The 15801-nt window shown below is 26.4% G+C and overlaps 1 protein-coding gene across 4 annotated transcripts in view; it reads right to left on the bottom strand.

Moving 5' to 3' along the window:
• LOC129962789 (RB1-inducible coiled-coil protein 1-like) overlaps positions 1-15801 on the bottom strand; it is a 34349-nt gene that overhangs the window by 10865 nt on the left and 7683 nt on the right. For 3 of the 4 annotated variants that reach the window (XM_056076786.1, XM_056076801.1, XM_056076793.1), the window contains exons 10-20: positions 13981-14159; positions 10493-10679; positions 9982-10119; positions 8853-9041; positions 6918-7142; positions 5171-5347; positions 4877-5014; positions 4312-4460; positions 4103-4193; positions 3720-3914; positions 606-830 (exon numbers count right to left, since the gene is read on the bottom strand). In XM_056076786.1, the coding sequence (XP_055932761.1) occupies positions 606-830; positions 3720-3914; positions 4103-4193; positions 4312-4460; positions 4877-5014; positions 5171-5347; positions 6918-7142; positions 8853-9041; positions 9982-10119; positions 10493-10679; positions 13981-14159 (1893 nt within the window). The remainder of the gene's footprint in view (positions 1-605; positions 831-3719; positions 3915-4102; positions 4194-4311; positions 4461-4876; positions 5015-5170; positions 5348-6917; positions 7143-8852; positions 9042-9981; positions 10120-10492; positions 10680-13980; positions 14160-15801) is intronic. The other variant, XM_056076805.1, reaches the window with a different exon arrangement.

Genomic DNA, 15801 nt, shown 5'->3' with positions numbered 1-15801 from the left:
CTCAACTGCATAATTATGACAAAATTTAAAGCAACAATGCTTCCTTTTTAAATTTGCTTTCTCAATAATGTTTCAAATATAATGGTCCGCCTATAGAAGATGTTCTCTGTTAAAACAAGTACTCCATCATTTATTAAAAAAGTTCTTATCTGAAACTTTTACTTATGACTACTGCAAAGGTTTTCATATAAAAGTAGAGTGGGAAAAAAAGTCACAAGGTCAATATGTGACAATTTCCAAAAGATTACTGTTGGCATATCCATATTACAACTAACTATTACCTATTTAAATAACACATTAAATAAATTTTTAATGCATAAATAAAAAAAACACATGAAGAATTTTTTAATGACTGTTGTAAAATAAAAAAGATGAAAAATATTTCCCAATAAATTAAAACAAAATATTATCATATACCAAATATCTATTTCACTGGTATTCAAACTACCTACCTATAAAAAATATGCATCTGCACGTACATAAAACCTACGATAAAAACACCTACTATACCTACCATAAAAAATATTTATAAAATAGCATTAAAACTTATTTTTTTTAAAAGTATATTCGAATAAGAATTCAAAGCAATATATAAAATCACATACCTGATTTTCAGCAGTAATACGAGATTTCAGTTTTTCTAATGCTTCCTCATGGTCTGATTGCAGTGTTAAAATTAGTTTGTCTCTTTCTTTTTGCCTTTTTAAAACTTCTTCTATCATATCATCTAATTCTTTTTTATATTTTTCAGCAAAAGCTTGTAGATCATCACTCCAAGAATCAGAATTTTCAATTATCTCCTTTTTTATGCCTTCAAGTAGAGTGTGCATCTGTTCAGTTGAAAATAAATTAACACCAATTGAAAATGTAATCCAATTATAAAATGTAATCCAATGAATATATTTAAAACTTCTGAAAAAACACATTTTTTAGCATGATTTTTAAAATTATATTATTAATATTTATTCAAAGAATGGTTATATTTAAATTCAGGTAAATTCAATTCCAACTAATCTGAAAACTCCAATTTCTTGATAAAATATCCTGATTTAGAAAAGTATTTGGGGGCACTAGGAAAAGATTTTCTTTATTATATATTTTACATGCAAAAATTGGTGCTATGAAAATAGTTGCACTATAGTATAGTAAGATCTGTATAATGATAATTATTTCTAAAGCATGATTCATAAATTATATTAATAGCTTCTAATTTATAACAAAATGACAAATTCATTAATATATAATAATTGTGGAATCACCATTTAGATTTTTTTTAATTATGTAGGTTTTACTTTGTTATAACAAAAAAGCATTCAATAAATGGTGCCATTTTAAGTAAATCAAAATGAATTTTTTCACCAAAAAAGACAAAGTAAATACTCTTAATTTTTTTTATTGAATAACTGTGAAATAATAATGGCACCATATTATTTAATTATTCTCAATATAATGCACACATATAACTTAGAACCAATATTCATGTGAGTATGTTTCAAGAGAAGACTTGCTAATATGTTAAACTATTGATTAAGGGTAAATGATATTTGAATAAAATATTTTAATTCAAAATAGAATAAAATCAGATTTGTTATAACAACTTTACAACAGAAATTTTATTATCAATAATATATAATAAATAAATGGAAATGATTTTTAAAAAAGTCTTAGACAATAAAGGCAGCATATATTAATACATTAGGGTTCTCACTCTTTTCATGCCTGAAAGTCTAAACAGTATTTTTCTTAAGGCTATTCTCACTGTTTTTAAAGCAGTTTAGAATGTAATGATTTGATGAATTGCTAACGATTAATTCAACAAGTTTATTACAAAAGTAGTAGAACAAAAAATTTTCATTTAGATAACAATAAAATTTGAATTTGTCTTTATAAATAATTAAATAAAACAAAAAAAAAATTTGACATTTCAAAAATTTATTGATCATATATAATACTTCAAACAAATGAACATTATTCGTGTTTCCATCACAACTGTTCTCTAACATATAATATGAAGAGAACAAAAATTACAACTTTATTTTTAAGAGTGCAAAACCTTTTTAGGTTTGAATATACAGAAACGCACTAAGCAGAAAACACCATTATAAAAAGGAAAAAAATTCATATTCTTTTAATACTTTACTTCTATTTGTTTCCCTCAATACTTTCTAAATTTTTTCCTTTTTTCTGAACAGTGAAAATTATCCAATTGATAGAGATGTTTTATATTATTTGTCAACTCGGCTTTCTCTGTAATTGTTCAGAGCATTTTTTTCAAATTCTTCAAACACTCCTTGTATTTTTTCTTATTTTTTTAGTTCATTTAACATCAAAAAAGCATTTAACACTTTGTGTTGAATTTCTTTTCCTTTTGATATCTTTTGATCCTCAAACTAATATTTTTTTCTTGCCCATATTGTTCTTTTGATTTCAAGGCAATTTGACTTTTCAGAATAATTTAAATTTTAAATAATTTAAAATAAATAATAATAATTTTTCAGAATAATAATAATTTTTTAATAAAATATTATTTTGGGTTTTTAATTTTGATTCTTTTATTACAAGAATATATCAGCATACCTATGCAAAAGTATTATATTTGTGTTATTTTCCATGATTTCCTAAAGTTTACATATTTTCTTAAATACCAATACAAGTAATAATAACAATAATAACTGTCAATACTAATTCTTTCTGATGGATTAAAACTTAGAAATTTTGCAGAATTTGGTACTACTACTTTACTTAGAAGACTTAAAACTGGATTAATGTATAATCGTAATCATTTTCATTTATACATTGAATTTTTACACAATGACACAATACAATTTCAATTTGTTAACAACTGTGTCAAGTTAATTCTTTTGGATCGATGCAACATTAAATACATAACTATTTTGAAATACTGACTTTCACTAAATGAATGTATTTTTCAATTTGTTATAACTATATGAAGTTAATTTTCCTGGATTAATGCAACATTAAGCACATAAAAATTCTGAAACGATGACTTTTATAAAATATTATTTAGCATCTTCAAAATAAATGCTGGGCACTGTTATTTTAAATGAAAAACTGTCATTGGTTCCAACTTTATTACTAGACTGATTCATTATTTTTTACATATTCAGCAATTGCTACAAACTTTAGACTATCACAATTTGCTAATAAATTTTTGATTACAGAAAAATTTCACATTTGTAAATTTTGCTGCTAGGAACTCAAGTAAAAAAAAATAATAATAAGGCCTTTAGAATACAAAGAGGGTGTTTTTAGGGTCAATGGCAATCTTGCGCATTCACTGTAAAAAAAAAAGTAATCAAGAATATAATGCAACTAATTTTCTTCCAAAAAATTCTAAAACGACGCAAGTAATATCTACAATTTAGATTTACAGATTTTCTAATAGCATTTAATACTAGACAGGAAAATATAAATGTAAGATGTTCATTCTCATTTCATTTTTTTAAGCAACCAGTGTTGAATAAAATTTTCAAAACTCAGAAAAAAAATTTAAATATTAATGAATCTTGCCACAATTTTTATACAAACCAAAGATATATGAAAATTTCATATGCAAGAAAAATTAAATATTCCAAAAAACTTATTAATGTCATCATAAAAGGGATATTCAAAATATAATTTTTCATTATACATAATTTAAATTTTTCATGTGAATTTTAAACAACTACTAATGGCTAAGTAAAAACTTCAGTGGATACCTCCAGATCTAAGGATTCTGCATCAGAAGCAAATGGTAAAGCCTCCAGAGTAAACCTATAGCGACAGCGAATAGCATCCATTTCCGTTTTATGCCGAAGACAAAGTTTTTCTTCCAACTTTTTAAGTGCTGTTTCTTTGCATACCTCTATTTCCGCTTTGAGTTTATCATAATTCTGTCGAGTGTCTTCTAGATCCTAATAAAATTAAAAGAAATGACAAGAAAACATTTACAAATTATTTTGAGGTAACATCTAAATTTTGAAATAAAATCCAAAACCACATTTGCTTTGATTATTTTTTTTAAAAAAAGAAATCAATTTCATATTTAGCAATTATGCAATTTTAGAAATGAATAAAATTATAAGAAACTAAAAATATATACCTTCAGGCACTGAATCTTTTCATTGTTAATAAGTTTAAGTTCCATTTCAAGGTCTGAAATGTTATTTGTAACATCTTTTGTCTCTTGTAACCTAGAATTTAACATAGATAATTCAAAATATATCCTTTATTATGACAATGAAAACACTCAAGACATTACAAATGAAATAGTAATACGTAAAATTAAGTTATTAAATAAATATAACTAACCGAATTAATTCCTGATTCAGATGATTTTGTTTTTCCTGCATTTCAGATAGTATGGATTGTTCTTTTTGAAGTTTTTCATTATAATCTTCCTCAATCTTGGACTTTTCTTCTTTCAGATTTGTTATTTCACTGAGAGCATTTGAAAGAGCCTAAAAATAATGACAGTTAACTTCTTAGTTAAGTAAGCTTGGAATGATAGCAAAAAATTTTGCATTTTTGTTATAAAAGTATCAATTTTCCTGTTTTAATATTTTTACAAATAAAAAAAAATTTAATTAAAATTATTTATTAAAAAATATTTTTATTGAAGTTTTACAGATATGGTTTCTAAGTTGTATATGTGACTTTTAGAGTTTCATGTAACAACCAGAATAAAATAAAATCAATTAAAGGTATTTCCAATCAAACAAACTATTTTATATAAAAATCAGCAAAAGAATAAGTTCTATAACAAGATATCATCATTAATAAACCGTTCAAATATATTTTCTAATTATATAAATATATATATACATATATGCATATTGTACATAAAATAGCGTAACAATTCATTTATTATTTTTACCTGATTCAATTCAATAATTTTTATTTCTTGTTCTTCTATTTTTTCTTTCATTTGGTTTTTGAGTAAATCCAATTCAAGTTCATGCTCCAACAAATACCCTTTTGTAAGCTCCTTTTGCTTTTGAAGATCACAGTAGAGCTATAAATTACAGAATTCATTTCAGAAAAAGTATATAACTATAGTTTCTAGCTTTGGGAGAGTTAAAAGATCACATAATAATAATATGTTTGCACTAACTTTTGATACAAAAATTTGGTGATAAAAATTTAAGAGAAATTTTATAAAATACTAAACCTGTTCTTTCTCATGTTTTAAATCTTCTATGCTAGATAGAGCTTCTCGAAGTCGTTCTTCATAATGCACAATCTGATTTTCTGCATCATTCAGTTTTTGACTTTCAACTTCCAATCTATGTATATACGCATTTTCTATTGAAGAAAATTCCTTTTTGGCTTCATCCAGTGCTTCTTCCTTAAAATTAAAGTTTCTTACAATAAATTTGGAAGATAATAGATATTTTAAAATACAACAGCAATTAGAAGTATTTTAAACACATTTTCCTTCAGAACAAATAAAATTCAAAACAATGTAGTTTAACAACTCTATAGGAGTACTTGATAATTCTCATTCTAATAATTATTATTATAGTTATTTTATGGGGTCAACCCATATAATTTTGAATCCCAAAACCATAAGACAATACAAAAATTTGTGAAAAATTAAAAATTTACATTGAGAGGGGAGATTTTAAAACTATAGGACAATGCAAAAATTTGTTAAAAAAATAAAAATTTAAACAGAAATGACGAAACTTGAATAGAGCCTCCCCCATAGAGAGGATAATTTTAATACCTTTCAAAGCCCACCTATATTGATTTTTTTAAAAATTAGAGAAAAATGACAGGATCTATAACTTGAATTTAATCCAATGACTTATGACAATCCGTATTCCATACACCAACAATTTTCATAAAGTGGCAGAGTTTGAATGCAGAAATAACAAATTCCTACATTCAAGCCATTATTGGAGAGATTCATTTATACAACTTTCTATGTTTTAGTCAGGTGAAGGAGTAAAAAATATAAAAAAGGCAGAAAATATCCATGCTACATAAGCTCCCTTTTAAATACAGTTTGGTTTCAAGGTTCTAATTTCAAGCACAATGGAATATTCAAATAATCAAATCTAATTAGTCTAAAGAGGAAACATAGATCATAAACCTATAAATGTACATTTATGTTATGAAGTAACTTTTATTTATGCCATGAAATAAAACAAATACACAATAAAATATCCACACGCACATATAAAAATGTTTTTATAATATGGTTGTTAGATTTTCACAAATATCATTTTATGTAACTTCATATTATATAAAAAAAGAATAGTATAAATTTTATTTTGTAAAATTATATATATATATATATGTTTCTAAAGCTAGGAAAAATATTTTTAATACAGCAATTTTTATCTAAAAATATGTTATGTAATCTTTTCTTCATCACTAAATAAGCACCATTAGCCAAATGCTTTCTCGTGAAATTCCTTTAGCAGACTATTAACTTTTGCTCTTATATTTAAAAAAAATTTATTTTCGATAGCTTGCTTTTTATATAGAATTAGCAATGCCTCTCTTGAGTATTTCCAAAGAACAATCTGACAATTAGGAAATTATATCTTTCATATTAGTCTTGTTCAAATTAGTTCAACTTCCCAAGTCCGATTATACATGAAATTATATTAGTGCATTCAAATTATTTTACTTTGAAATCTTCAATACAGTTCTTTTAGTTGGCAATCTTCTTAATTTTTTAATCATGCTGGAGTGAAACTGAATTCTAAGATATATCCGAAGCAAAATTCTTTATGCAAATTTTTCAAAATGTGTTAAAGAAGTATTGTATTGCATGAACATTCTTATGTTACGATTTAGCAAACTGCATTAAAACTGGAAGCATTAAAAAAAAAAAAAAATTTTAACTTTAATTTTTCTAGGTAATGATACGTATTTTGAATACTCAACAAAAAAATTCAACACACCTTTTCTAGAAGCATTTGTTGATTAAGTCTCTGCATATAAGAGTTGATGTTTTCTACTATCTGCGATGCTTGTGACATTCCTTCACACAGATCGTCCTTCACAGTTGCTTTCAAATTGGAGAGATCATGCTGCAGGTTCTTTCGGAGCTCCTGGATGAATTTCTGTAATGCAGATATTTTGGCATGCACCTTCAATATATTGGAGTGGCTATTTTCCAATGAGCTCTGAAAGCAGCAATGTTTTTCAATTGCCACATAACAGCACTACACTTTAAAGACTTAATAAATTATATTGGTTTAATGCTATGAATGAAACAATGATTGAAATTGAAATTCCATTAAATTGCATAAAATGCTTTTCTTTTCTTCTTCTTTTTTTTTTTTTTTTTTTTTTCTCCTCCTCCGTATTCAACTTATGAAATATTTTTTTTAATAATCTACAATGCAAAATTAAATTAATTTCTGGTTAAATGGCTTAGTAAGATATATTTACAAAAAGGATTCCAATAAAAAATTAATACTCTGAATTAATAACAAAAATCCTTCTTAACAAAAAACTTTTTTATTTATTTTTTTATTTCTAAAACTCAATATTTTTTAGGAATGGGGGAAGGGGAAGAAAACAATGATACATAAAAAGCTGCTCATTAATTTTCAAATATGATTACAACTTTTTTAAAAAATTGCCCTATAAAAAAAATTACAATCTATGAAATAAACTGATTTAAAAACTCAAATGGTAATATTCAATTTATCATTGGAACAAAACATATTTATAAAAATAAGTGTCAAATAAATAATAATCTACACTGAACTTCATTGCAGCAAAACATAAAAACCATTATCACATTACAATTTTTTTTTTCAAAGACAGGCAAAGGCATTTCTAATCCTCAAATAATTGAAAACTAGAATACTGAAAAAATTAATAATAATCTATACTACAGAATAAATAAAAGGAATTTCAAACATAAGAACAAATAAAGGCAATTAAAATGTAACTGAAAATCACTACTAAAAAATAAACAAACCAAAGAACAAAGAAAATAAGAATGAAAGAAACTGCTCACAGAATAAAAAGAAAAAAAAAAGGATTGAATTCACATTCCAAAAGTGTAACCTTTAATGCAGATTCAAAAAAAAAGAAAAACTGCATGCCAGTTCAATTTCAGACAAGATGTAGACTACGAGCATTCCATGAAAGTATATTCTACAGTTGAAAACAAACTGACTTACCGAATGACCAGCTAAAGCCTCATTCTTTTCCTCTAGTTGTTTTTGCAACTCTGCTAACACAACATGATGGGATTTCACCAAGCGATTCCCACGCAGTAAAGGCGAAGTTGCATTACTTTCAGTATATGAGGACGGCATTGAATCATCAATATAATATTCAGTTCCTTGAAAATCAGTAGAAGCTAGTAAAGAATCAGAAGATTTTAGACGATCTTGTACTGGAGAAATTGCATCTCCATCACTAGATGCTTTAGAAACTCTTAAGGAATGATCTTTACGAATATTATAATCAGCTGCATCAGAAGAACTAGAGAGTCGCGGATGAGATGGTAATCTTGTTTCCTGCAAAGACTGCATTGTTTCTAAAGGAGAAGTTGAATAATGATCTAAGGTTTCAAACTCTTCACCATCAGACTCAACAGACAAAGAGTGCTTTTCTTCCATAATAGCAGCACTGACCGACAGCCCTGACACCTGAGATGTTCTTGTGCGTTTTATTTTAGTTTCAGAACCACTATTAGGCAAGAATGAGTCTTCAAAGGGACTTGATGTAAGGCTAAAAACTTCATTAGGTAAACTGGCATACTCACTAGGAAGGCTATTAAAATCAGTAGATGGAGCAGCCACTTTATAGGACATGCCAACTTTTTCAAAAAGAGGTTTTTCACACAAATCAGTACCGTCAAAAACATGACTTACTATTTTCAGCGATGATGGAATGTTGCTGCTGAAAGCAGAGTCTGATTCAGCTTGAGAAATGCATGGTAAAGGTTCAGGAGGAAGCACTTCACACAGGTGGGCGAGCTCTGGAACACAAGTCTTTAACCAATCTAAATCCTCACGAGTTACTTCAGGCAAATGTTGGTCAAAAGGCTGAGGACATTCAATCTAGAACATATACAAATGAATTACTTTCTTTCATTTTTTTTTTAAATCACATAATGGAATTATTTCATTTTGCCCATTGAATATTCAGTGTATAAAGGAATTACATTCACATTAGGTCCTTTTAGGTATATTTCAACATTAATTGACTTGAAGAGCCTTCAGAGCTTAGAAAATATTTTGCATAATAAATCTGATTTTTCTGATGTTTTCAAAAAGTACAAACTTATCTTAATTCATTCTCCTTTCATTTCATTTTTATACAAATTTTATTAATATAATGCCCCTGCGCTGAGAATACACAATGAATCCATAATAGCATAACTGAAAGGCTGACATTATAGTCAAAATTAATACAGTGGAACCTCACTTAAAGAGCATAATTTATTCCAGAATCTTTCTCATATTGCGAAAATTTTAAGCAAAATAATTTTTTTCATAGGAATCTATGTTAAATAGGACAATGTGACACATTTTTAAGAAATATTCAAATTTATAATTATTATTCATAATAAATGCTTTTCTTACAAAAAAAGTTGTCCACAGATATTAGTAGACAAAAAAAAATGATGAAAATGAGATATAGCAGTATCGTTAAATGAAATTGTGTAACATGCATAGCTATTGCAAGCATACATAACATACTTTCTATTATACTCAGCAATAATTTCCAAAACTTTCAACATTTTTCTTATTTTACTGGAAGATTGTTGCTCTGGTGGATATATTATTTTAATTAACTTATTACTTATATTTTAATTAACTTTTGGAGTTTGAAATGGCAAATTTCCTCTTATTTGGAAAATCAAATCTGCTAATTTCAAGAATGTATTTAAACTGCAGATTTGTATAAATGACATGCGCACAAACAATCATCTTTATATACTGCATTAATACAAATATCACCAAATTAAATAAGGTTGATAAAAGTAAAGAAACTTACTGCAAAAGGGGGAGGCATATCATTCATTCCAGGAAACAAACCATCAACCATATTTTTTACCTCTTTACTAATATTCTTTCTTAAAGAAACTTCAGTTTCATATAATTTTGCACATTGGGATGAAAGTTCTGTGGCCCACTGTAAATTAAATAATATGTGAATTATAAAGAAAAACTATGTTTACAACAATAAATGATAAGATAATGTGAGAATAACAAAAGACATATTTTGTTAGTAATTATTTTAAGAGTACAATATTAAGTGAATAAATATTAAATATTTTTTTCTATGTAACTTTCAATTCAGTTAAATTGAATTTATGTATTAAAAACAAAACATAAAATATTTTCATGACAATAAAAAGAATAAAGAATGCATTTGGCACTTAAAAAACATAATGGAAAATATATTATTTAAACAAAGAATAAAAATAAATTCAGAATGAATTTTATTGTATTGTATATGTAGTATTTTTTCAATACTATAACGTTTCAATAACAAAAAGACTAACCTTCATGTATCGAGCAGAGAACTCTCTTCGTCTGCAAACTTCAGAACACATTTTTAAATATCTTTGAGGAGCTAAATGAACTTGGTGCAAGCAATCAATCTGATTCATTACCGACTGCATATATTTTCGAAAATTGTGTATTTTTGTTTGCATTCTACTGATATTGCTTTCAATGAAAGAAATATATCTAAAGGAAGAAGAAAAAGAGAAAAAAAAAAATGAAAAGAAATTTAGAACATACTTTAATATATTCAAGAAACATTTAACATTTTTCAGTTTTTTTTTTTGTTTTGTTTTTTTTTTAAATCTCAGTCAGTCTCTAATTAGGCAGAGGTATTACATCTATACTTTAATAATAAAGCTCAATGTGTGTGTGTGTGTGTGTTGGCGCTCTACAGGCCAGGTCATTTGACATACACCTATCAAATTTGGTACATATATACCTTAGAGGTCGGGAATGTGCACCTGGGGTCCCTTTTTTTGAAATTTTAATTATTAATTAAAAACTAACTTTCCAGCCAAAAAAATCTTCCATTTTCCCCACCGCCAACTTTTCCGCCAAATGAGTAAGGCTTCAGTTCTTTTTTCTCCCAACAGTAATGAGGCTAGGGTTAATATTTTTCAGCGGATTATTTTAAACGATTCTGTTTATTTTCTTAATGTTTTATGCATTTAAAATGAAACATTGTTAATTAATCCATGTTTCAGATTCATTCTGAAGTACTTTTGAATTAAAATAACACAGAATAAAGGAAATTAAAAATGTATAATCTGCCTAGCGTTACCCCAACTGGCGTAGAAAAATTCACGCATCTGCGTTACCTAACTGGCGAAGAAAATTCACGCATGCGCATTGTTCTGATTGTTGTCATGACAACCACTTTCAACGGATGATTTAAATTATTTTTAGATTAGTTGCATGCTTTTGTAAGTAAATTGTATTTATGTTAGTTATATTTTCTTTGTATATGCTTATAGTTTTAAGTACATCGTTTTTTAAGTAGTTTTTTTTAACCTCTTTTCAATGATTTAAATTATTTTTAGGTTAGTTGTGTACTTTTGTAATTAAATTGTATTTATGTTAGTTATATATTTTTTTTGTATATGCTTATAGTTTTAAATACATCGTTTTTTAAAACCTGTATTAGACCGATTATTTTAAACGATTCATTTTATTTTCTTAGTGTTTAATGCATTTAAAATGAAACATTGTTTATTAATCGATCTGTTCATGATGAATCTGAGAAAATTTTGTTGACAAATTCTTGAGATATTACATAAATTAAGAAAGATATTCTTTAGTGCCCATAAAGTTTAAACGCTCAGTGACTCTATTATCAGTAATCATATTATTAAAAAAAATGCTTTGTTTCAGTAAAAAATATTATTATATTAATTGCAGATTAATCATTTACACTTTAATTTAAAGCATAAATTCTACGAGGGGCAAAAAAAAATTAGAGAGATACATATCACGTTATGACTGAAGGCCTTTATAATATTATGAGTGAATTATATGACTATCAAAATTTGAAGTTTTAAAATATTTTGCTGAAGAATCTATTAAAGTTGGAACTGCATAAAATATTTAATTATTAAAATTTTAACGAACATTAAGATTGGTGAACCGGCTGGTCGCCAAAGGCGGCTAGTAGGATATAAGGTAGGTAAGTGTGCTTATCTAAAAGCATATATGCTGCTACCGATGCCAACTTAAACTGAGTTATGACAGACTTCCTAACTAGGCAGATTAGCCAGCAGCCTATGGCCACTGAACTTTCATGGAGCTACAACTAGTTAATTAAAACTTTGTTTTCTTAGCTGTTCTATAAATAAGTTTTTAAAATATTAATTTTATGATAAAAATGTTAATATATAAAAATACAAATTCATTATTGCATTTGATTTACTACTTAAAACTTTTAATTAAATACAAATTTTATAATGATAAATTAAATATAATTGGTCCAGTTCCTATCAGTTTCACTAATTTCACTTACTAGATTATTTATTAATCCTAAAATCGGTTCAAATAGTCTTTTGCACACATGCTGATATTGGACAGTCATGATCATATTATATAAATTTAAAGATTAAAATTGCCGAAGTTAATAAAATAAAAAAAATATTAATCTAAAATAAATCATTAACATGCTAAAAATGTGCTGAAATGTGAAACTGCTCAGTAAATATCAAAAATTTTATGAATGAAGGTGTTTTGCATAAATGATACAGAGACTTTAAAAACAGGGAACTGACGTTCAGAATGAAGAAGAACATGGATGGAAGACTGTTGCAACCAAGGATTTTAGGCCAAAAGTTGCCCAAGTGATTCAACAGAAATGGAGGTTTACCAAAATAGAATTAATTGTATGTGCAATTTCTGAAGTGTTGTGAACATCTTTTAACACCCAGCAGTTTTTGAAGCAATTTAAATATGATATGTTTAATCACTAGACATATAGCCCTGACTTATTGATGATGCTCTCTTCCTTGAATTGAAGAACTGTATCAAAGACCAAAGCTTCTAGATTAATGAGAAGTTATAAAGTTATGTTAAGATTCATCTCACATCACTGGCAGCAACATTTTTGAAAGATCAGAAACTTGATTTACAGATATGACAAATGCCTGAATCATCAAGGTGATTACGTCAAATAGTAATCATGTTTGCACATAACATTTGATAATAAACTCCCTTTCTTAGTGTATATTGTAAATTGGGGGAAAAAAAAAAAAAAAAAAAAAGCTCTAATATTTTGAAATAAATAAAATGCATTATGTACCTAAATAACTGAAATGTTACAAAAAAAAATGGATATATCAACATTTACTTTAGATGAAAAGAAGTCTAATTGTGTAAAGAAGATAAAAATTACAAATATAAGAAGAAATTGCCCAAAATTAAGTTTGTACCTATTAGAAATATTCAGATTATTTACTTAATCTATACAACTTATACAAATGTTGTCCTAAGTATACTTTCAATCTATACAAATGTTGTCCTAAGTATACTTTCAAAAAATTAAACAGTAAAAAAAAAAAATAGATCTTGTATCAAATTTAATAAATTTCATAAATCATAAATAAGGCTGATCTAAATTCATTCTCTAGTAATATTAATGCTTTTTTTTAAACTGAAAAATAAAAAATGTTCACAAGCTCCATCAATTATAGTGATTTCACAGTAAAACAGAAAAAAAAATCATTTTATGGCACAAGTAGCTAAATATATCTGGTGAACTTTTGCATCTCTGGAACATTTAAGTTTCCTGCCAACATTACGTTAGATGAAAAACTACTGTCTAACAAATGAAACAACGCTTATAATTCATTTAATAATAATATTAAAAAGCATGATATGAATTCATTATAAGTTATAACAATTTCATTATAAGTAAAAATTCAATATGAATTTCATTCAAATTTACAAAATCAATAATTAAATTTAACACTGCACTATAGAATACATAAAAGGTTTAACTTACTGAATACGATGGTTTATGTTGTCAGATAACTCTCTTTTAGCTTTCACACATTTCTCTAAAATTTCTATAAGTTCCTTATGATGGCCTAACATTAATTCTAGCTGTCTTTGAAAAGTCATGCAAAGATCAGGCAAAAGATTTGGATCTCTGGCATGCATCACTTTATCAGGACTAAATACCTATATGTACAAAATAAAATATTTAATATCCGGTAACAACTACTCACTTAAAACTAATCTCATACAATTATTCAAATAATTATTTACTTCTTAAACAATTTCATAGGATTCATATTCTTCAGAAGAAAAAAATCCATCAATTTTTCAAGCTATTAACCTTTTGCTTATGGTCTGGTACAATTGTTGTACCAAAGACAAATAAGAATTTTCTCAACTAGAGTAAACTTTCCAATAGTACTCTAATAGCCCCATAACATGCTTTAGTTATTGTGTATTGTCTTCCTAGGGCCAGGAGATTTTCATCAGTAGATGTTTAAAATCAGTGTCGTCGCTGATGAGTTTTATGAGCCATGTCTTGGAGACTTCTTTGTCAAAAGCAGTATTAAGATGCATGAAATGAATAAGCTTCACTTCATTCAAGAATCAAATTGCTTTTTTTATCCATTCCATAATTTTGTGATATCAATTTTTCATGTCGACAACACTAAGCTTTAATAGCAAACACTGACCTATATCAAAAATTCATGCAGGTTAAAGCATGGGCCCAGAAACAGAATTCAAAACCTTTCAGAAATAAAGCAATTCACTTTTCATTGTAATATAGTCACATCTAGAAAATTAAGTTGAAATTAATAGTTTATAAACACACACTTACATGTATAAATTAAAAAGTATGGGATAATCAACATCTGTATATCAAATTCTAAGTAAACCATACTAACTTTTACTTCACTGAATTACATTTTTGAAATTTAAAAAATATTTGCATAGAAAAATACATTTTAAAATTATAATTCAATTACTAATTATATTAAATTATAAGAGTATTTTTGGAAAAGGGATATATATTATAAATATTGAAATTCTCAGCAAAAAATTAAATTTTGAATATGCTTACTAACATTCAAAATGTAATGAGAAATGCCATGATTTATTTATATTACAAAAGTTCAAACTATATGAAATAAACAAATATATAATCGATTCTGTACATATATTGCAATATTGAAATATTTAACTATGCTTTTAGTCTATGGAATGTAAGAAAGAGTAACCTGTGTGAAACACAAGTAAGGAAGTGAGCATTTTTAAATAGAAAATACAAAAGTAACTAGAATCTCAAAATATTGCACATAAATGACTACTTGTTTATAAAGAATAGATTTGCTAAAAATATAAAAATAGAATGGAATTCACATTGCAATGCTCAAGCTTTAGAAGAACTAAATTCATAATTTGGACATTTGGCTTTGACTTTTATTAAATGTCAATTACTTTCCCCATTCCAAAATAATCATAAAGGAAGAGAAAGTTTCTATTCATATTAACTCAAGAAATAAATGATTATAAAATTGCCAAAGTTTTGTTTAATATATTAAATAACTATACAGCAGCAAATTTCATATATTTATTCAGCATCATAATATTTAATTTTATAATGTCTCCTATAGCCTTAGTGAATCATAAAAAGACAATTCAGTAATGAAATAAAACTGTGATATTAAGCCACAACTATGGTCCAGACAAAGACAAAAACCACAAAAATTCAAACTGCTGATTACGGTGGGAAGAGAGAATCCATTAACACTCCAAGGTTCAAAATTAAAGGGGTCATTTTCAACAAATGCAGTTAAAACAGGAA

The sequence above is a fragment of the Argiope bruennichi genome, chromosome 1 (assembly GCF_947563725.1).
Source record: "Argiope bruennichi chromosome 1, qqArgBrue1.1, whole genome shotgun sequence".
Lineage (NCBI taxonomy): Eukaryota > Metazoa > Arthropoda > Arachnida > Araneae > Araneidae > Argiope > Argiope bruennichi.
This window is presented reverse-complemented; position numbering and strand designations above follow the sequence as displayed.